Source organism: Taudactylus pleione, unplaced genomic scaffold (assembly GCF_031769625.1).
Source record: "Taudactylus pleione unplaced genomic scaffold, aTauple2 ptg000251l, whole genome shotgun sequence".
NCBI lineage: Eukaryota > Metazoa > Chordata > Amphibia > Anura > Myobatrachidae > Taudactylus > Taudactylus pleione.
This window is the reverse complement of record NW_028284653.1, coordinates 6,899,293-6,922,380: the sequence shown is the minus strand read 5'-3', so window position 1 is coordinate 6,922,380 and position 23,088 is coordinate 6,899,293. Positions and strand designations below refer to the sequence as shown.

Sequence of the window (23,088 nt, the reverse complement as noted above, 5' to 3'; positions counted from 1 at the left end):
AGGATTAAGTTATTAACATATACATAAGATGTTGTTGTGTATGATGACTCAAGCACTGTTTAAGAAATGCAATTAAATATTTATATGTATGTTATATTAAGTATGAAAAAACTGTTACACAACATTAAGAAAGGAAACATAATATTACTCACACATATACAGTGCCAGAATGTTATTGTTTTAAGAAATTCCCTTTAACTTGATTTACTGAGTCCTTTGTATCCCACTGCCACAAGCTGGGAGAATAAAACAGAATAAGTCAGGCAAAATATGCCGCATAAGTGGATGAGGCTGCAGATGTGACTTGGGCTATAGCCGATGAGGTTATGGCAGTAATGGGTGGAGAGGAGAGAGTAGGCCAAGAAGATGAACATATATAAACCAAATGGTATTCCAAACCTATACATCTCAGGGGATGTAGTCACGAGACCGGACACGGTGCCGCTGGTTTCAATACCGACAGGGAAAACCCGACAAGGGATGCCTATCTTAATCCTGATGCCGGAGGACATCAAGCCGAATGAGGTAAATCTGGGATGCCCTTAGCGTCAGCCGCGGTAGGGGGGCGGATTGGGAGGGATAGGTTTAGGGAGCATAGTGGGGTTAGGTTTTGGGGGTGGAGGCACCCCTAGGGAGGAGGGTTAGGGACCACTGGGGGGGGGTTAGGATTAGGCACTAGGGGCGGAGGGTTAGGTTTAGGCACTTATGGGGAGGGTTAGGATACAGGGTGGGGAGTGTTAGTGTTAGGGTACTGGGTGGGGAGTGTTAGGGTTAGGCTACAATAAGGGAGGGTTATGGGGGAGAAGGTAAGTATACTTACCAGACATACAGCAGGTTTCATCATATTTTTTAAACAACTATGTGGTCTCATCATACCAAACAAAATCCAAACAGATTGCTCTAACTACTGTGCTCCTGTTCCACCACCAGGCATGTATACACATCTGCACCTTCTGTTTCTGCTTGAAACATATCTGAACACAATCTGTGTAATTTCCATGTCCTGTTATATACAGAATCTGAATTTCTCATCTAAATGCCTGATCAGTGTAACAAATACACTTTAAATCTATTCAGTGGTTTAGTTTTGTTTTTTACCTTAGTCCATTGCCATACATTCTATAACCCTATCAAAGCTCCCACTGTATAGCAAGCTGTTTTTCCTACTATCCATCCATGGCAATATTGCTCAAATTATAATCCTTTACCAGAATGACCCTTCACTACTCCCCTCCCCTCCAATTAACACTCGTGCACTTTTTTCCTATATTCCTTAACTATAATAATCCTTATATTGTGACCAGAAAATAAAAGCTCATAAACCAGGACTCTCGCACTTTCTGTTACTGGCAGTTGGTGATCTAAGAGCTGCGTATCCACTAGCAGATATTAATGAGCGATTGCACGATTACGACATCGTAATCGTGCAATCGCTCATTATTCATGCATGAAAATGTCAAAAACAACCAGCTGGTCATTTTCTACATCAATCATCGCCGAACATGCTGGTTAATCTGCCGATAACGACAGATTGACCATGTTCAGGGATGAGGGAAGGTGCGTACACTTAACGACATATTGTTCAGTGTAGGCACTACAGGGGAAGAGAAACGACTGTACGATTACAATGTTGTCATCGTACTGTCATTCCACTATCTGTTAGTGGATGCGCATCTTAACACTAAATTCAGGTCCACCCCAAATATATCATACACACCAATCACTAAATAAATCTAGCAAACCTCAAACACATCACCTGTCTTCCTTTAAAGACCTTTGAAATGTGTCCTTTTACACCGACAAGATGATCCCGGGTTGTTGCACGTGAACGTGCATCAACCTGGTATTTCAGTGTAAATGGATCCAACTGGGGATCCAACTGGGGATCCAACTCAGGTAGCTTGCAGGGTTGGGCACTTTTCCGTGTCACACTGCAGTGTAAACGGCGCAATCTGGGTCACTATGATCCGGGTCGTGCTGTATGCTACCCAATTGGCCGGCTTCAGTGGCGCTTGGAGATCACATCATCTCTAAGTGTCCACTGCAAAGCCGGAAGAGCCGAGTCTGCAGTGTGAACGGTGCAGACCCAGGCATGCACCAGGTCAGCGCCGCAGTGTAAAAAGGGCCGTCCTGGGTCTGATCCGGGTTGCAAACGTGTTCCAAATCCCGGGTGAGACCGGGGACTTTTGGTGTAGAAGGGGAAATAATACAAACATGGTTCACAATATCAGACACCTGCAGTTCTATACACTCACAGCTTTAGCCCTGGAAGCAATAAAGTGGGATTTCTAGTTTTCCCTCACAGCACAGTACGATCAACTGTTCCATCACTCATGTCTGACATTTTGAAGCACATACAGTAAGGATTTTCAAACTCTTCTCTCTGTGTGTTATTGTGATATACAGATCATCCTCCAGACCATACCATCAATTCCTTGAACAATTTTCTGTCTGGCTTCCTCATTTATTATTCTGTGCTTCCAAACTACTCTCTCTAACCCCTAATTTGTCTTGTACTTTCTCAGTGGGCCAACTCATCTACTGAATGTGATGGCCAGTCCTTAATATAGTTTTTTCAGACTTTGTTTGACCTCTGATGTTTTAAAAATGAATTTCTGTCTGTTACATGACCACCTGCAAAGTGTCGGCTGCCTTTCTAACTCTGCCAGGCTTCATCATACCTGAAGCAAATGACCTTAGGTATAGCAAATTAAGCACATTCTAAACACAGCCAAATAGCAGCTCGCTGGAAGTCAACTATTCCCCTACCTATTCCAGCTACTATCAATGCAATGTGGTCTACTTATAGAATGGAGCGAATATCCTCTATCTTGCATGATACCCCAGATCAATTTATTAAAATATGGTCTTCCTGGACTTCACACTTTGATGCTGAACCCCCCTTGTCCACAATTTAATGACTCTCCTTAGAAGATATCTGTAGAGCGATGAAGTGATGCTATGGCCGGCATTCCCCATACCTCCTAGTTCACACTTCCCATCTCCTATTCTCTCATTTCTTGTATGTTAACCTTTTTTCCCTTTCTGTCAATTTAGTACAAATATAGATGCAAATGTCTGTAATTTATGGCAGCCATTTATTATATTATATTTGCTGTTTTATAGTGTATCTTGAAAAATTTTCTTAATAAACAGATTTAAAAAAAGAAAAGTGCTGACCTCAAAAACTCTCCAGCAGAGCAGATTGCTTTAAACATCATGTGTCCGCAAAGCAGGCTTGCCTAACCTCTCGATTTGGCCGGGAGCCTCCCAAATATCGGGAGCCGCTCCTGGCCCCCTGGAAAGGCAGGCAAGCCTCCCGAGAGTAAACTAGAAACCCCCGCAGCGGGTAAAGAGTGGTGACGCAATTTGCGCCGAATCGCATCATTGTGGCCCCGACCCCTGCTTCACAATGCCGTTATTTTCGGTGTTGTAAAGAGGGGGCAGGGTGGGGCCATGATGACACAGTCACACCCCCGGCCCTGCCCCCAATTCTTAATCATTGCCCGGCCACGCCCCCCGCTGTAAGCAGACATTCAGCTCCATCCCGGAAGGAGGGAGCTGAATGTCGGCAAGTATGTCGCAAATACACAGCTATCTACCACTCCTATCATTGGCCAAAATCCTTGTTCCAACTTAAAGGACAAGTTTGAGAAGATCTGACATGAACTGTTACCCTCTGTCAATAGCAATAACATGCCAAATTCATTAAACTGATCCCTCTTTATTAGATCCTACAAATGAAGAGGTATAATATACTTTTTTCTCATCCACTGGTATCTTTCCATTATTATTCAAGCATGTAGTAATAGCTCTGTTTCTGGCCCAACAGCTCTTGCAGATTACTGTCCCCCAACTCTCATAGTGATCAAAGAGGAAAAGAAAAACTGGAGAGGAAACCAGATCAGCTAATAACAGCTAAAATGGATACACACATGACACACAATGACCTCCAGAGCCATAGTTAATATGGTCCTATCCATCATTCACTTACTATATTACTATACTAATTCATTCATATCCACCCTTTCCAAAGAGATTACTGCCAGTATTGTCATGCATTTCTAAAATGTATACAGCCAGGCACACCAGTAATCATTTCACACACACTGTTAAAAGCTTCTGCAAAATTAATTATAATACCGTACACAGACTAGCTAATATACATTCACCGTACATTAGTGCGAGTGACAATCAAACATAGAACATGTTATGTTTATCTCATTTATATCTTCCTGCATTCAACCTCTACAATAACCAACATGTCTCAAAACATTGCCTGTTATATACCAACATACAACTTGTTAGCACTGTATTACTATCACAACATACTATAGCCTGACTTACAAGTGCAACTGCGTCTTTTACTGCAGCGCGGCTGCGTCTTTATACTAATGCCACAGCCAATAGGATATGTACAGAGACACCCACTGGCTGCAACGCTAATCTGCTCATATGCGTATTAAGATGCACCAACAGATGCATCTGTCGCTCTATTGGACATTGCACCAGCCCTATGGAGATATGTGGGTGGTGTGATCAGCGCTCAGTTGGATCTGTTTCGGTGGTTGGGAGCTGCTAGGTACTTGAGATGTCCAATCTTGTGGAAACTTGGTATGGTATGATGCAGTAGTTCCAAGCACTAACCTGTGTGATGCGGATAAGTATTGTAAGGAGTCTATATGTACAGTATTTGCAACCACTGTTTATTGTATATGTGTCCTAGGGGCACAATACTCAAACAAAAACAATAAACTATGTGTTTAAATGGGATGAGAGATATGGTTATTTGGGAAGTAAGGATACTTCTTTCCGCAATGATTATGTATCCCTTAAAACACTATTAGTGTAACAACTCTTGTGGTCCAAAATTGTGGGTGATCTATCTTCACACTTATGCTATGTCCCTAGATGGAGATGCAGTTGTCTGGGAAGTAAGTTGGCTCCTTCAGAGTGCCTCTTTCTGTGAAATACGTTGTACCTACGTTTCCCTTGAAACATAGTGTGTCAACTGTGAAATGCAGTCGTGCCTTGGGATGTAAGTGAACCCTGATATGGAGCCTCTTTCCGCATGTTGTATGTATCATACAGAACGTTTCCCTCATTATGGAAGTGTGGTCCCAGGGTGTAACAGACAGTGTGTGTCTGTATATGTGCAGTATCGGCATCCCGCACTCATGTCATTTACCGATAAGGTATGCAGGTAATACGTTCTCTAGAGGCTCCTGCAGTAACTGATGAGTCAACTCCTCCCCCTTGGGAGCGTCCTAGCCAGGTACTCAGTGGTGATGGCGGAAGGTGAGATGAGGAGAGCAGAGGGTTCACTGGCCGCAGAATTGTTAAAAACAGTGGCTGACTGAGGCTGCTTCATGTGCAGCAACATTGGGAGTCTGGGCCTGATTCAGAGCCGGACGCTCTGACAGAGCGCTCGCTCTCAATCAGGGCGTCTTTTTTTTTTTAAGGAGCGGCCTCCAGGCCGCTCGCATTGCTGTGGGTTGCCACCCACGGCTAATGCGAGCGGCCAGGATGATGGTCGCGATGGTCAAGACCATAGTGGTAGGGTCTTGTGGCCGCAAGCCCCAGAGAGCTTTCGGCTCAAACAGAGCCGAAAGCTCTCCCACTGACATCACTTTTGATGTCAGTGGGGCCGCCCCCAAATGGTAGGCGTTCTCATGGGAACGCCTCCATCTGGGCAGCCACCCCCCCGGCCAGCCCCACATCGATAGCACGCCCCCTTTGGTGCGAGACCCGGAGCGACGGATTGCCCGTCGCTATCCGGGTCTCGCGCATGCGCGCGACGACGCCGGCTCCGTCGTGCGCATGCGCTCTGGGCCACCATCGACCCGGTTACGAGCGCTCAGCGCTTACGACTGGGTCTGAATCAGGCCCTCTGTGTGCAATGGCAGCTGTCACGTGTTCTGACGCATTTACATAATGTCCATGTTGACACTCTGACTGTCAATATGCAGAATGTGTCGACATTCTGAATGTCAACATACCATACCATACAAGCTAACATGAATCCAAAGGGGAAATATGGTTCACCATGGCGTGGCGTGACTTGATAGCGCTGAGCGTCTTTTCGTGCGACTTTTAATCAGTAGAAGCTGCTTGTGCGTCCTATTCGCATCACTGTGCGAATAAGAAGCATTTGAAAGTAAAAAGTTGCAGGAAAAGACGCTCGGCGCTACCTAGTCACCCGTCTCTCACGTGTTATGTGTAACACGACTTGTAGCGCACGGAGGTTAAATGTATGTGGACTACTCTTTCCTGTTATAAAATATGTATACCAGTAGCACCTGTTCATTCCATCCGATTATAGTCAGCAAATTCAGCGTGTGCTATAATGAATTAATTCAAGATTTGCACTCTTCTTTTTGTAAAGCATATAACCATTCCCAGTCCGCCACCCCCTAGTGTTCAACTCAATTTTTCATAGCAAACTAACATATACGACCTACTAACACCAGTTCACTCACACACACACAGTTATACCAAGACACAAGCCTATCATATACAGTGCATCCGGAAAGTATTCACAGCGTTTCACTTGTTCCACTTTTTGTTATGTTACAGCCTTATTCCAAAATGGAATAAATTCATTTTTGTCCTCAAAATGACAACGTGTAAAAAGTTTTTTTGAGATTTTTGCAAATTTAATAAAAAACAAAAACCCACTAAGAAATCACATGTACATAAGTATTCACGGCCTTTGCCATGAAGCTCAAAATTTAGCTCAGGTGCATCCGGTTTCCACTGATCATCCTTGAGATGTTCCTACAGCTTAATAGGAGTCCACCTGTGGTAAATTCAGTTGATTGGACATGATTTTGAAAGGCATACACCTGTCTATATAAAGGTCCCACACTTGACAGTGCATATCAGAGCACAAACCAAGCATGAAGTCCAAGGAATTGTCTATAGACCTCCGAGACAGGATTGTCTCGAGGCACAAATCTGGGGAAGGGTACAGAAAAATATCTGCTGCTTTGAAGGTCCCAATGAGCACAGTGGCCTCCATCATCCGTAAATGAAAGAAGTTCGGAACCACCAGGGCTCTTCCTAGAGTTGGCCGGCTGTCTAAACTGAAAGATCGGGGGAGAAGGGCCCTAGTCAGGGAGGTGACCAAGAACACGATGGTCACTCTATCAGAGCTACAGCTACAGCATTCCTCTGTGGAGAGAGGAGAACCTTCCAGAAGGACAACCATCTCTGCAGCAATCAACCAATCAGGCCTGTATGGTAGAGTGGCCAGACGGAAGCCACTCCTTAGTAAAAAGCACATGGCAGCCCACCTGGAGTTTGTCAAAATGCACCTGAAGGACTCTCAGACCATGAGAGACAAAGATTGAACTCTTTGGCGTGAATGCCAGGCATTCTATTTGGAGGAAACTCATCACCGCTCATCACCAGGCCAATACCATCCCTACAGTGAAGCATGGTGGTGGCAGCATCATGCTGTGGGTATGTTTTTCAGCGGCAGGAACTGGGAGACTAGTCAGGATAGAGGGAAAGATGAATGCAGCAATGTACACAGACATCCTGGATGAAAACCTGCTCCAGATCGCTCTTGACCTCAGACTGGGGCGATGGTTAATCTTTCAGCAGGACAACGACCCTAAGCACACAGCCAAGATATCAAAGGAGTGGCTTCAGGACAACTCTGTGAATGTCCTTGAGTGGCCCAGCCAGAGCCCAGATTTGAATCCGATTGAACATCTCTGGAGAGATCTGAAAATGGCTGTGCATCCAACCTGATGGAGCTTGAGAGGTGCTGCAAAGAGGAATGGGCGAAACTGCCCAAAGATAGGTGTGCCAAGCTTGTGGCATCAAATTCAAAAAGACTTGAGGCTGAAATTGCTGCCAAAAGTGCATCAACAAAGTATTGAGCAAAGGCTGTGAATACTTATGTACATGTGATTTCTTAGGTTTTTTTTTTTTTTATTAAATTTGCAAAAATCTCAAAAAAACTTTTTACACATTGTCATTATGGGGCATTGTGTGTAGAATTTTGAGGAGAAAAATGAATTTATTCCATTTTGGAATAAGACTGTAACATAACAAAATGTGGAAAAAGTGACGCGCTGTGAATACTTTCCGGATGCACTGTACATCAATCATCACACAGTTACAAGTTGGTATGTGCAGCACAGTTTTCAACTTCTCTTCCATATCTATATAAACACATTAATAATAAAAGAGTGTTGAATGATTCCTATCACTGCATATTTGTAGTAGTAGGTGAAATTAATTTGATGATATGTATGCCTAACGGGGCCATACATCAAGACTCAATGCTCTGTTTTACCGATGATTGGGCCCGATGATAAGCAAAATCCAACATGATTCGCCAACTCTGACCCAAAAATGATCGGAATTGGCGAGTCAGGGATTACCAACATGTTGGGATTCTGCAGATCATCGGAGAATTGAAGATCGGCAAATCGGATCAGAGAAATTAGCCGATTTGTTTAAGAGTTCAGCAGATCCGAAAATGCTGGCAAATTCTTTTGGCTATAAAGGACTATGGCCCTCATTCAGAGCCGTACGCTCTGAGCAGAGCGCACGCTCTGAATGAGGGCCGGGCTCCATTTTCATGGAGCGTCCTCCTGGACGCTCGTATAGCTGTGGGTCACCACCCACAGGCTATACGAGCGTGCATTGTGATGGTCGCGATGGTCGAGACCATCGCGACCATCGAATTTGCGAGCCGGAGCCTGCGGTTGAGGTTTTCAACCGCAAGCTCCGGAGTGATTTTGGCTCTATCAGAGCCAAAATCACTCCCACTGACATCACTAGTGATGTCAGTGGGCCGGCTTCTGACGGGAGGCGTTCCCGTGGGAACGCCCCCGTCAGGGAGGCACGCCCCCGGCACGCCCACCAAAGGGGGCGTGCTGTCAATCAACATTGACAGCACGCCCCCTTTGATCGGACACAACGAGCGAAGGACTTTCCTTCGCTCGTCGCGTCTGGCGCATGCGCACGACGGAGCTCCCTCCGTCGTGCGCATGCTCAGTCCATAACATCGACCCACTTGCGAGCGGACAGCCACTCGCGAGTGGGTCTGAATCAGGCCCTATATTAGGTCGCCACTCCAAGGGTGCTTATACTTTTTTTTAGGGAAATATAATGTATCAAACAAATAATATTCATATTCCATGTTTGAGACTGTATATTTACTAAAGTGAAAGAAGAGAAGAGAGTATGCTATCACTGTTTTTGTATTTTATTTGCATTTACATTTGTGCATGTTAAATTATTTTTACTTAATAAACATTAAGATTTTTTTCGTATATTAATGTTTTGTCTATTTATTCTTGCACTTTGGGGGCTATCCAATGAGCAGTGCTAAAGTAGCGCTGCTAATTGATCGCGGCGGGGCTATCCTATTAGCCCCGAAGTGCCTCACGTTGTCGGCACTTATCGTGGATATTTTTCGTGACCTGATGTGTCCCGAAAAATAATCCACGATAAGTACCGTTTTTTCACCACCTAAATGGCGAAAATAAATAGATCTGCGAGTTTATTGCGGGTCCTATGTCTTTTCAGGAGAATTATCCTATTATTTCGACTAAAATAATAGGATAGGGTGAAAAAACAATGGCGAAAAACGAGGATAACAGGGACGACCAGGCAACCCAGCGATGTGATGTAACAATATATCACATCTCCATACACGCTGCATGATCTGCTGTACGACGGTGCGATATATCGTTACATGTCTAATGTAAACTATACTGCATCGTCCGTGGCATCTTCCCATCTGACGTGCAGAACATCCGATGGGAAGATGCGATCATACAATTCATTGCATGATAAATTGGGCGGTATGCTGGGACTTGCAGTTTCACAACAGCTGGAGAGCCACAGGTTGGCCAGGCCTGCTATAGTGTGTACCTCTAGCTTTACTCTGACTGGTCCCAACATTCTGCTTAAGTCACAAGTTTTTAAAAAAAAACAACATACAGATCTTGAATGCTTCCTCCACACCTGGGATAAATTCAGCTATGTATAGCCATGGTCATAAATCCTGTCTAGTAAGCGTTCAGTTTATTAACATAAATAAATCGCTATCTTTGTCTGTGCATCCCCATAACATGCTTATTTATATTGTTTAGTGGGATTCCCTTCAAGAATAAAAATTTCATTATACACTACTCACAGTCTTGTAATTTCAGGGTCTAATCCTCAGTTTTATATGTATGGGCTGCAGAGTTGAAATAACAGATTTATGAAATGGTTCTTTGTGATTTAGCTCATGTTTCCCTAGAACATTTTATATAATCCATGCTTTTTTCTATTTTGGGTTTAGTACAGTAAGTAGTATTTTTCAGCCTGGGATTACTAGTACGGTTGCTGGATAAAATATCATGCATAATTCTCTTGCCATTAATTGAGATACTTACAGCATAGTCTATTTATAGTGTCTCCTATAAACAGCATCTCTGTGTTAGAATACATAAGTAATCCCTGCAGTACGCATCCTGGCTCTGCCCTCACTCAGTCTCAGCTCATAGAAACACATTATTGGAAAGATAGGTGACAATATCATTAACACTCCAACTGTACTATGTTTTATAGAACTGAGATGCATTCTGGTCACACTGCATTGTAATTTCTGGTATTTATGCCAAATCTAGATCACTTCTGAAAAGGGACACACGTCTTAATTGCAACAAGTATGTGTCTGTGTCTAAAGGACAATTTATCAAAGTCATTCTGTCCTTAAAACATGGAAATTGTCGTTTCCACATTATTAAGGCAAAATTAAATATTATCCCTGTTTAACAACAATACAATATTTTTACAAAAAAAAAAAAAGGAGGAAAGGTACCTCGAAGTTTGGTGCACTGGATGATACATTGAGACAATAAAATATAACTTTTATTTGTTTTTAATTCAAAATCAGCGAAGACATTACAATTTCTAAATATCAAATTACATACATTTTTAAAAGACAGGTTGTGCTTGACATCTGTAATTTGTTTTGTATTCTTTTTACATACATACATACATATATATATATATATATATATATTTTTTTTTTTTTGATGATGATGATTTTTAATTAAAATTAAATTCAAGTTTAAAGACCTCCATAGTGGAACTTCCTTACAAAAACTCTAAAAATATACAAGAAATATGGAAAACTAAAATGAATAGCCGCGTTTCAATTCAAAGCGATGATGAATAGCCCCAGGGAGGGAGCTGCCAGAGCTATTCAATTCAGCGCGATGTTTGGTCCGACTAAAGGATTTCTTCTCGCACCCCCGAAATCTGACAAAAGTGCCATGCGCGCGGCTGTTTTCGGGCTTAGCTCGGTGCTAACAGCCTCGCAGCCGGTACATTAGTCGGAGAATGCCGGATCTTTCGACTAAGCACTGAGGTTAAGTCGCGAGAACCGGCATTCTGAGACTTAACAGGGCGCTGAATTGAATAGCTCTGGGAGCTCCCTTCCGGGGCTATTCAGCATCGCGCAGCATTGAATCGCAGCCAAGGAGTGGTGGTTTGGATTCTTGTGGTGTTTTAACACAATATAACACAGGAAAGATCAGAGACGTCTCCTTCGTTCAGTACAGCAGCGCTTGCAGTAGCTGCCCCTAGTTTTCTCTTGGGGCAGTGTAATGGGGCTATTTAGCAAGCTCCAAAAAGCTTAGCTTTAGCAAAAAGAAATGTTAGGCTCCATGTTATGTTCTTAGACAATGCAGTTTTATTGTATTTCAGTAGTTAAGGAAGATACAGGCTTTACATGAGCAAACAATGAGATGACATGGTACAAGATAATGTGATAGACAAGCAACAACTACGTATTATATTCTGAATATTATAATTTAAGGAACACTTTCCAAGAGGCAAGTGTGTATGTGTGTGGGGGGGGGGGGAGGGGGAGAGTGGGGCTGGGGGTTTGGGGCATGTTGATGCAAATCGTAAGTGCTGATATGCACTAAAACATGGTGAACAATAAACTTTAAAATGATGTAAAAGTTAAATGATGAAAGAAAATGTCTGTCTGGGATGTATGGTTTAGTGCTGAATGGGATGTAGTCACAATGTCGGCATTCATAAGGTCAACGCGACAATGTTGTCTGTTATCATTTCGACATTGTTGAAATATTGACATTGAACATGTCAGCATCTGCATAAAATTAACATGTTCACAATGTCAACATGTAAAATTTCAACAAGTGAAATGTCGACATTCTGCAGGAACTGGAGGGTTAGGTTGGGGCAGCGGAGGGTTAGGGCTTAGGCCAGGGGCGGATTGGGATAGAAAACCAGCCCGGGAAATTTCTGGTAGCAGCCTTAATGGGGGCGGGTCTTTTGATCGGGCGGAGTCTGTGGAGGGGGTTGGGATACTCCATCCTCATAGGACCTGATTCTGTGATTCATAGAAAGAAGCAGTTACAGCCTTCCTTGTGTCATTTGCTGCAGTTGTGTCTGCAACTTAATGCTAATGCCACTACAAAGCCCTTCCCTGATGTACATCCATGCACCTGAATGTGCAAGGACTAACACTGCAATTATGCTTTGTGCGTCTTTAGACACCAACATCAGTCATGCCAGTGAAACTTTCACCAGACCAATGCTAGGTGCAGATCATTCATCTAATTATGGCCTCCAATGTGAGTGAGACTATGCAGCCTCTTTCCACAACATACCTGTCACTCCAATAACACACCAATCGCTACATCTGCATCTGATTAGCCAGCCCCCTGTAGCCACACAGGAAGTCCAACACATTTCTGATGCACTTCTTGTGCATGCATCAATATCTGTACTGCGCATCTATACAAACACCATCGGGACAAAAAACACCACTCTGCTGCTTCTGACTCAGAATAATGCTGTATACTATGCCATAGTGGTTCCTGCTGAATAACATAACTACATAAATAGTTATAAAATGTCACTGGCGTGACATTATGGTGACCATCACACCAAACACGCTGCAGCATACTGTATCATATACAGTATATCAAATGGTCTGGCTGACTGACTCATCAATGCCCAGCCCAAACCCCTGGACCTAGAAACATGAAATCCAGGGGGTATATTCCTTCCATGATGTAAGCACCCACTAAGAAGGGATTTTTTGAAATTCAACTCCAATGGGGGTGAAAATTAGTAAAATGTTTCCTCTTAACTGAGGTGATAGAGTGACAAAACAACATGCCCCAAGTGCTGCGGGACTTTAAGCTCATGTCTGGGATGAATGACGTCTCCGTGTGTCTACGTATGAGACAAATCCTCTGTGTTCTATGTATTGTATGGTTGCAGTTATAATACCGACAGTCAGAATGCAGACACTGAGAATAGCGGCGCCAGCATCCAGACCGGCACCGACATCCTGACAGTAAGTTTTGGTGTTAGCAGGGAGGGTTAGGCACCAGAGGGAAGGTTAGGGTTAGGCAATAGGAGGGGTTAGGTTTAGGCAGCTGGGAGAAAAGCGGGGTTAGGATACCCATACCCAACCCATATAAGAAATGCACCTACACTATCACTATAAAATACAAGGCAATGACTGCATACAGGGATAGATGGACAGATATATTATTGCTATGCATATTTTCTATAAGTACACATAAATATAGGCATAAACACAACATCTATAGCAGAGGTCTGTGTATGTGTGTATATATATATATGTGTGTATAAAACATGTGCTTTTATCTAGCACATGTAGATCGGCATTCCTATATACCCATGAGGAACTTGCTAGGGTGCTCATGAGAAAAATAACAAGGTATGCAAAAAAGCGGCACTCCACTGGTCTTCATAACAGCAAATAAATATACTCAGCAGTGTCAGTGTAACACTTCCGTGAAAAGGGACAAATAAAAGTTTGAAACGTCGGTTCATTAGACTGGCTCTTTGAGTACATTTATTTGATGTTATGAAGACCAGTGGAGTGCCGTTTTTTTGCATACCTTACATATATATAAATAATGTGGTGAGCGATGGGATGTGATTTTATATATATACTGTGTATGTATATATCACATTCACAACCCATCCCGCAATAAATAATCACATTCCATCACACAAGTTAAGATAGTTAGGGGCCCATTTATCAAAGATCATTTGAGGTAAATTCCCCGAAAACACCTGAATGTATGAAGGAGGGACCGCAGCGATCCCTCCATTGCCGCCGGAAGCCGCCTCCCCCATAGGTTTCTATGGGGGATGCGATGCTGCCAAATGTATCAATATCGGGAATGCTTCGCATTCCCGATATTGACCGCAGCAACTAACGCCATCTGCAGATAGCGTTAGCCGCTGTGTCCTATGGGCACTTACCGCATTTGAGCCGGCGGAGGGATCTTCCAGATCCCTCCGCCGGCATGCGCAGCAGCCCGGAATGCGCTCCGGCCACATCGCAGGGACGGGCTCTTTTCGGAGCCCGTCTCCGTGCATGTGCCGGGTCATACATTCGGCCGGTATGATCGCATTTTGCAATGCGATCATGGGCGATACTGCATGCCCTGATCACATTGCAAAATGCGATCCTTAATAAATGGGCCCCTATATGAGGTGATGCTTCAGTGGCATGTGATGTGATAATATTATATAAATATTTGAGGGGTCCATGTGGATTTTATTTTTTTATAAGTGATGCTTGCACAGTGCACACTTAACATTTTGTCTCACAATATGGGGGACCCCTGATCGCCTCCCCCCCCCCCCTCCCCGGCCCATGCAAATTATAATAGAATAAGAACAAGTAGATTCAACAACTGCACACACATACAAATAAAATTGAGACTTACTGTACTCAATGCAAGCTAGCCGCGGCTGCCCCGAGTCGAGTCCTGCTGCAGCAGCATCTGCCCTTCCCGGCTCCTAAGTCCTGCCCTTGTGACTGCTTGAGGCGGAGCCGTGAGCTGTCACTCACGAGCTCCGCAATGGCCGATAGGAGGAGCTGCTACTGCTGCTGAGAATGCGCAGCAGCCATGAGCCCTCCCGCGGCCATATTACACGGGATGGATTAGCTTCTGTACAGAAGCTTATGACCGCTGCTCACATTACCGGCCGTTAGAGCTGCCGATGCCTGTGTCAAGCGGCCTAGCAGAGGGGAGAGGGGGACCGGCCCAGCTGGAAACAGCCCGCTTTCCCGGTGGCCCAATCCGCCCCTGGCTTAGGCTCTGGTAGGGGAAGTCAGGGTTAGCAATACTCACTGCTGGAAGCACCGCAACATCCACAAGAAGTCGTCATAATGTCACCGCTGGACCTGGAAGACACCGCTAAAGCTGCTGCACCAGGTAAGTCACCATTAGACCACCCACGGATGTTTTGTCGACATTTCATCATTTTTGACATGATGAATGTAGACATGCTGCATGTCGACCTTAAGACTATGTTGAGATGATGAAAGTTAACAAACAGTGGCAGGGCAGAGAGGGCGGTAAACTGGGGCCCCCACAAAGTGCCCCTACTGCGGCACAACGGTTCCGAGACACAGTGGATCTGTGCAGTGCAGCTGCAACTCGGGAGAGCATCATCAGGTGGGATCACTGACTGCTGTCTGCGCAGTGACATAGAAGACCCAGTATCCTATGTCACAGTGCAGGCAGCAGACAGTCAGTGAGACCCAGATCCTGCTGCCCTGTGCACGTTGTGTTGTGCAGGAATACAAGCATGACTGTGCAGACCAGCAGTAGCTGGACACGGAGGAGCTGCATGCCTGTGCTGTGACACATAACTACACAGCAAAGTAGACACTGGACAGATAGCAGAGGGGACGGTTGGGGGGGATTGTAAGGGCCCTCATTTGCTAGTTGTCTACAAATGCAATGTTGGCAAATGAGCTTTGTGCATCCCCAGAACAAATGTGGGATAGTTGATTACTGCCAAAAATTGGGTCAGGTAAGGAGTATCTGAAACCAGGGTTGCCTGCAATAGAGGTGGCTGTCAGAACTGATCCTGAGTGAAGGTGTCCTGTTTACTGTCCCCAAAAGAAAAGGCTTAGAAAACTATACAGTACCATTTTTTCAGTTTATAACAGATTTTCGAAGGAATGGAGCTTCTCACTATTTACAGCACCCCAAAGCCAGCAAAATCTGCTTTATTCAGATCTAAGGATTTTATCACCTTAATAAGTAAACTCCAAATAGTTTTACATTACTTTGAAATGCTCTCAGTTGACTAACAACAGTGTAGAGCTGGAGGTACTGTGCCAAAAATGTAACATGAACTACAGAGTTAAATGATAATGACTGGAGTTAAGTAACTGTACAGATTCTTGGCACATATACACACACGGTGCCATATCCAATTAGACACGAAAACGATACGTTTTCGCTTGTGCAATCTTTTCGCACCCTTTGCCCGAATGTGCCACCTTTCGCCGCTATCACGTGTGCTGGTTTTCTCGCAATTTTATTGCAAAAGACGCGAAGCTACATTCGCCCGAAAAGTTCTCAATGTGTTATATGCTGAAAGTGCAGGTGAAATTGGGGAAATCTGCCTGTACCCCCAAATAATGTAAGTTAAACTAGGATAGGATAATAGTGTAGAAATGTATTGGTGACCATAATCAAAGGAATTTGGGATCTTAAATTGTGTGTAATGGCTGTTATATGCATATTTCTCTAACAGTGGAAAAATGATAAAAAGCAAGTTTTACTGGCCAAAATAATTGCTGTAGTTAAAATGGGGGTACATTAAAATGGGTGCAAGTATATTTTTGTGTCATAGAAGTGCACTTTTAAAATATTTTAAAAATACACCTGCTGCAGCCACCTGCAATGTTTAAAACACCTGTCCCATCCATATAGTCTCCTAAAAAACCAGGCCCTCTACTTTAAACCCATTTTCCATCACTTTTATTTTTTTCACCCCAAAATTAACATGTCATTATTGGCCAAATTAAGCAAGTAAAATTATTTTTGGCTAGTTTGTCATTAGCTGGAGGTGTCTAAAGGGTTTTGCACCAAGTCCCCACATTCTTAGCCAAAAATAGGGATTTTGCTAAGTTTTCACCTGCTCTGAGATGTTGAAAACAGTTCTCCGTTTTTTGTCTATGGAGATTTTGCAGGTGCGAAAACTACGGCAATCAGATAGAGCGATACGCATTTTGCACGAAAAGAACGCACATGTGAAAACGTATAGTGACATCGGAGGTGTTCGCGTCTAATTGGATATGGCCCATAATATGATACAATAATGCACATCTCATATCAGTAACATATATAACATATATGACATATGTATTCGACACAAGTCTTTACATATCACATACCTTGCAACAGTTTTAATAATACTGTCAAGTTCATCAGCCGAGGGGGGGTTTCGACCCCCTGGTGGAAAGACAAGGTTGATAGGATCAAAAAGCCTAGACAAGGATTTGGATAGGTAGGCAGCTTCATACAGTTGCAGGGAGTCCTTCAGTGTTTTCTCTGGACTAAGAAGGAAAAACAATAGTATTAATTAATAGTCATATTTAAGAATAACCTTTAACCTGTGCAAAGATTCCACTGTCATTATTCCCTTGCGGTGCATTTGCTCATAATAACTGGAGTAATGCCATACTTCATAATACAATTCAAGACAAACAATTAACTTCTGGAAAAGATTTCTGTACACTGATTATACTTGCAGTCTGGAATGTCCAATGATTACAAATGAGGCTTAGCCTCCTGACTAAAACCTTTTTAAAAATAATAATGTGGTGTTATTAAATATATTATATACATTTTTTAGTAATATACTTTTTAATACGCCCTCTGTCAGCCTGTATATATATTCACACACATACATACATACACATACGTACCGTCAAGACATTCTGGAGCAAAACATAATGCCCAGTGTCAGAAAGCTCTGGCTCAGTCGAAGGTCATGGGTCCTCCAAAAGGATAATAACCCATATATGACATTAATACTGCCACACACTGGTACCACATGGGTAAAACCAAACAGGGGCATATTTATTTTTGGTTTCAAAAGTTTGCATGATGCTATCATGGCTGTTTCCAATCACGAGCCAGCCCTTGTTTAGATGTTACCCTCTGAGAGGTTTCTGCATTTAACTGCAATTTAAAGGAATTTGGGGCATATACAGTGCCTTGCAAAAGTAATCACCCCCCTTGGCTTTTTACCTTTTTTTGTTACATTACAACCTGTCATTTATTTATTTATTTAATCTGAATTTTATGTGAGGAATCTGCACAAAACGCTGGAGCGGCGTGACTTGGGGAGTCCCTGGACTTTGTGATTCCCATTGGAACAAGGGAGACGAAGGAGTGTGGATTAGTTCAGGAGACCCTTCGCTTCAATACACCTTGCAATAGTGTTGTGTATGTATACAATATACACTCTGAGGAATTGCTTCTGACTATTAGGCTCTATATGGTGACTATATTATAGACTGCTATCAATTGCTATATCTATTTTTATGCCTCTTGTGACTATCATTCTCAAATACATGGTTCAATATACACTTGCTTTAATAATTGGACTGAGAGCTATTAGTGATACATTGTGTCTGAGCTCCAATGATTATTTCGCTCGCTAGTTAAATTTTTTCGCACTGAATACTGTCTAGAGAATATCCAATGTGTGTGATTATATGTGTTTTAAATTTGAACTGCAGTTCATTTACTTATATGTATAATAAATTTATATGTTATATTATTTACAGCCTTGGGAATTGTGTTATGATACTAACGCAGACATCTTTTTTCTGTTTCTATATTCTTAAGCAAAACCTGTTTCAGTCTGCCTGTGATATGAGACTGGGACGGAGGTTCACCTTCCAGCAGGACAATGACCCGAAGCATACTGCTAAAGCAACACTCGACTGGTTTAAGGGGAAACATTTAAATGTGTTAGAATGGCCTAGTCAAAGGCCAGATCTCAATCCAATTGAGAATCTGTGGTCAGATTTGAAGATTGCTGTTCACAAGCGGAAACCATCCAACATGAAGGAGCTGGAGCAGTTTTGCCTTGAGGAATGGGCAAAAATCCCAGGGGCAAGATGTGGCAAGCTCATAGAGACTTATCCAAAGCGACTTGACAGCTGTATTTGCCGTAAAAGGTGGCTCGACAAAGTACTGACTTTAGGGGGGTGAATAGAATAAAAAAAAAACACAACTTCACAGTTGTAGGCATGTTCTGTGAATGAAATGATGCACACCTTCAAACAATCCATTTAAATTCCAGGTTGTGAGGCAACAAAACATGAAAATGCAAAGGGGGGGGGGGGAATACTTTTGCAAGGTACTGTATATTAGTGTAGGATATTGAAGAATTGGGGTCCCTTCACAACAGGCTATAAGATTAAGTGTTTTGATCAAAATATGTACAAAATCCTCACACTTTTATTTACTATATACACACAGATTTGCAGTATATTATTATGAACGCTGATAGCAAAAGTCTTTTTGTTTTGAATAGATATAACGGCATTAATACTGCCAGGCAGCTGGTACCATGTACAATTTGGGTAAAACAGAGCACTGGAAGATTTCTTGTGTGTTCAGGATAATGACCCAAAACATACAGCTAAAAGCACCCAAGAACAAAGAAGAATAAAACATTGTGCTATTCTGAAGTGGCCATCTATAAGCCCTGATCTAAATGCTATCGAACATATATGGAAAGAGCTAAAACACGCAGTCTCTAGAACCTGAGACAGCTGAAGCAGTTTGCTCAGGAAAAGTGACCCAGACTACCCGTTGACAGGTACAGAAGTCTCATTGAGAGCTACAGAACTCATTTGATTGCAGTGACTGTCTCGAAAGGTTGTGCAACAAAATACTATTAAGGGTCCCATCATTTTTGTCCATGCCATTTTCATTTCTTTTATTATTTAAATCAAAAATCAAATGCAAAGTCTGATTTCTAGTAAAAATGGAATAAACAATGCAAATTTCAAGTTATTTCAGAGAAAAATATGGGTGGTTCTTTTTTCGTGGAAGGGTACTAACAAATTTGTCCACATATGTATATGTTACAAAAGAACTTATGTTGGCAAAATTGACTTTTTGGGTCTTATACAACAAATTACTAAAAAGAATCAAGCAAATTGCCCACAAACAGGCTTTAATGGGGACCACTACAGAATAGGTTGATGGACCACGTGGGAGAGAGGATTGCTAACAGGATGAAGATCATGTGGGAAACCATGTTTCTTTTTTGGCTAATGCAGAGTACACACTAAGCGATGTGTACCAGTACGCTATGTTGGCCAGAGGGTTAGACATATTGTACCTCAGGTACACATTAGAACGAGGTAATGAATGCTAAATATAAAGTTTATAAAAGAACAAAACAATGATAATTAGTATTGTAGCTAGTGCTAACTTGTCTGATCTGGACAGCAATGAAAAAGGATAAATGACAGTTAGCAAATCTATATAAACTCACTCATGATCTTGTTTCTTTATTATGAAAACATCTTGTATGTCATCTTCAATTTGTTGTAATTCAGGTACGAGATCAGAGTTCCCACTACTTGTAAATGAACCTTGTAAATTCTGGCTGTATTGCTGAAGTCGTTTCCATAAATCATTGTGTAGTCTCAGAAGTTTGGGATATTCTCCTTCAAAAGCCTGTTTTAGGAAAGTGGAAGCTAAAGAACAAAACAGACACAAACGGGGTAATATCAGACTAGATAGGTATAAGAGGTTTCTGGAGAAAATACAGTACCAAACAATTCCTAAAGAGCAAAATATTGCCTATTTATGCCCTCACATGGTTTCCCACAAGGGATATTATGGAAATATGAAGAACCCTCTTATATCACAATCTTTAATAGACATAATGCTGCATTACAGTAGCATGTTAGTGTTACTTTAATTAAATATGACACGCAAATTAGTCCAGTTCTGCATTATCTTAGTAATTATTAAAACTGAACTGAGTTAGGACGCATACACATGACCATTCTCTCCTTGCCTGCCAAGCTTTGAGTCTCTATACAGTGCTATGTCCGCATCAACTTCTCGCATAGCACTCTACAGTAGCCTAGACTTACAATTTCACGTCTCCAAGTCTTTAGGAATACCATGGTATTTTTATTCAAAATGATATTAGAAGTGATAATGCGAGTGTGTAGTCAGGTCCACATGTACATTTTTGCCAACCTTTAGTATATATTTAATGTGCCCCCTCAAACCCACAATTTACAAATCAGTGTTACAGCGTTACTTTCTCCACTACCTGTCATTGGTATAAGAAAAATGTTCTTCCTACATTACATAATCATGTTATTTATGAGGACGGAGGCATGGCTACTCACAACATAGTCACCCAACCTATATAAGTACAAGTATAAGTAGAGATATGGTAAGAACTTACCCTTGTTATCTCTTTTTCTACAAGGTCCATAGGGTCCACAGGGTGACCTTGGGGTATAGGTGATGCAGTCATCCGGGCACCTTACGCAGTAAATTTTTCTCCCAGGATGCAATGGGTCTTTCTCTATACCCCGCCCCCGGAGGCTCCTCAGTTACGTAGCAAGCCAAAGACCGGAGGAGGATAAAAGAGAAGAAAGTCTGGAACAAACTAGAATCACATTCGCACACAGAAGGAGACGGAAAACCGGTGACCAGAGCGAAGCCCAACTGAAGCACAGGTGCATCAGGGTGGGTGCCCTGTGGACCCTATGGACCACGTAGAAAAAGAGATAACAAGGGTAAGTTCTTACCATATCTCTCTTTTTCTACTTCAGGATCCATAGAAGGTCCACAGGGTGAGCTTGGGGAGGTCCCATAGCAGTACCTTCAAGGGCGGGGATGCTCCTATGCAGAAAGGAGATTCCGCCGCCGAAGGAAGCATCCTGAGTGGCAAAGGTATCAAAAGCGTAATACCTCAAAAGGTCTGGATAGAAGATCATGTGGCCGCCTTACAAAGCTGAATAGTCGAGGCACCATGACGAGCTGCCTACGAAGGACCCACAGACCGAGTAGAATGAGCAGTAACAGAGGGCGGCACAGGAAGGCCCTCATGAGTATAAGATTCAGAGATCATCATACGAAGCCATCAAGCCAAAGTTTGTTTATTGGCCGGCCATCCCCTCTTGTGGAAACCATAAAGTACAAACAAGGAGTTTGACTTCCAATGTCAGAGACTGGCGCACCTCTGGAGAGAGCACCATCGTTTGAGTCCTTATATGATGGGGAAATCCGTCTGCAAAGTGTAGATCTTTTCTGCTGTCAGAAAAATCCTTTACTGTTGTGAATCCAACAGAGCTCCAAGATTGGAGCATACTTTGAGACGGATCAGTGAGGACTTCCTCCAATTGATCAACCCCCCGTGTACCTGGAGCACAAATATCGTTAGCTGCAGGTGGTGGTGCAGCACCTTTGGGGACCCTGCTAGCAGTAAGAGGTCGTCCAGGTATGGTATCCGCTGCAGCTGCATATGGACTGCCATTACTGCCATGACCTTTGTAAACAGCAGAGGTGCAGTTGCAAGACCAAACGACAGAGCATGAAACTGGAAATGTTGTTGTAACACAGCAAACCTGAAAAAACGGTGAGTTGAAGAAATCGGAATATGCAGGTATGCATCCTGAATATCCAGGGATACCATAAAATCCCCAGGTTCCATAGCCAGTATAATTGAGCGTAGGGTTTCCATCCTGAACCTGGGTACCCTGAGGAATTTGGGCCTGATTCAGAGCCGCTCGTAAGCGTTCGCTCTGAGCGATGTTCGCACAACTGCGAACTGCCAAACGGTCAAAACGGGCGTTTTAAGGGTGTGCATAATTAACAAAGCAGCGTCATCGACCACGTCACTTGGTTGTCTTTTAACCTGAACTGTTCGCATGATTGCGGTAGGAAAATCCAACCACAAGCACTGCGAGCAGTTCATACGCCTTTCGATGTACTCGATTAATCTAATCAATAGCGGAGATGACGTAGGATGCGAGCGGCCAGGGGGCATTTTTTACAAAATAGCGAGCGCATGTTTCGTTCGCTCGTTCAGACATAGAGGCGTCAACAGACCGCAAAGAGCGAGCGCTCTATTTAAATATCCGGCCCCTTTTTCTGAACGAGCGAGCGCAAATAGCGTCCGGCTGTGAATCAGGCCCTTTGTTCAGGGACCTGAGATTGAGAATAGGACGGTAAGAACCTTTTGGTT

General features: G+C 43.0%; 1 protein-coding gene across 3 annotated transcripts in view; it reads right to left on the bottom strand.

Moving 5' to 3' along the window:
* Positions 1-23,088, bottom strand: part of COG5 (component of oligomeric golgi complex 5) — a 507,901-nt gene that overhangs the window by 192,169 nt on the left and 292,644 nt on the right. For all 3 annotated transcript variants that reach the window (XM_088480203.1, XM_088480204.1, XM_088480202.1), the window contains exons 12-13: positions 20,368-20,572; positions 17,240-17,401 (exon numbers count right to left, since the gene is read on the bottom strand). In XM_088480203.1, coding sequence (XP_088336329.1) covers positions 17,240-17,401; positions 20,368-20,572 — 367 coding nt within the window. The remainder of the gene's footprint in view (positions 1-17,239; positions 17,402-20,367; positions 20,573-23,088) is intronic.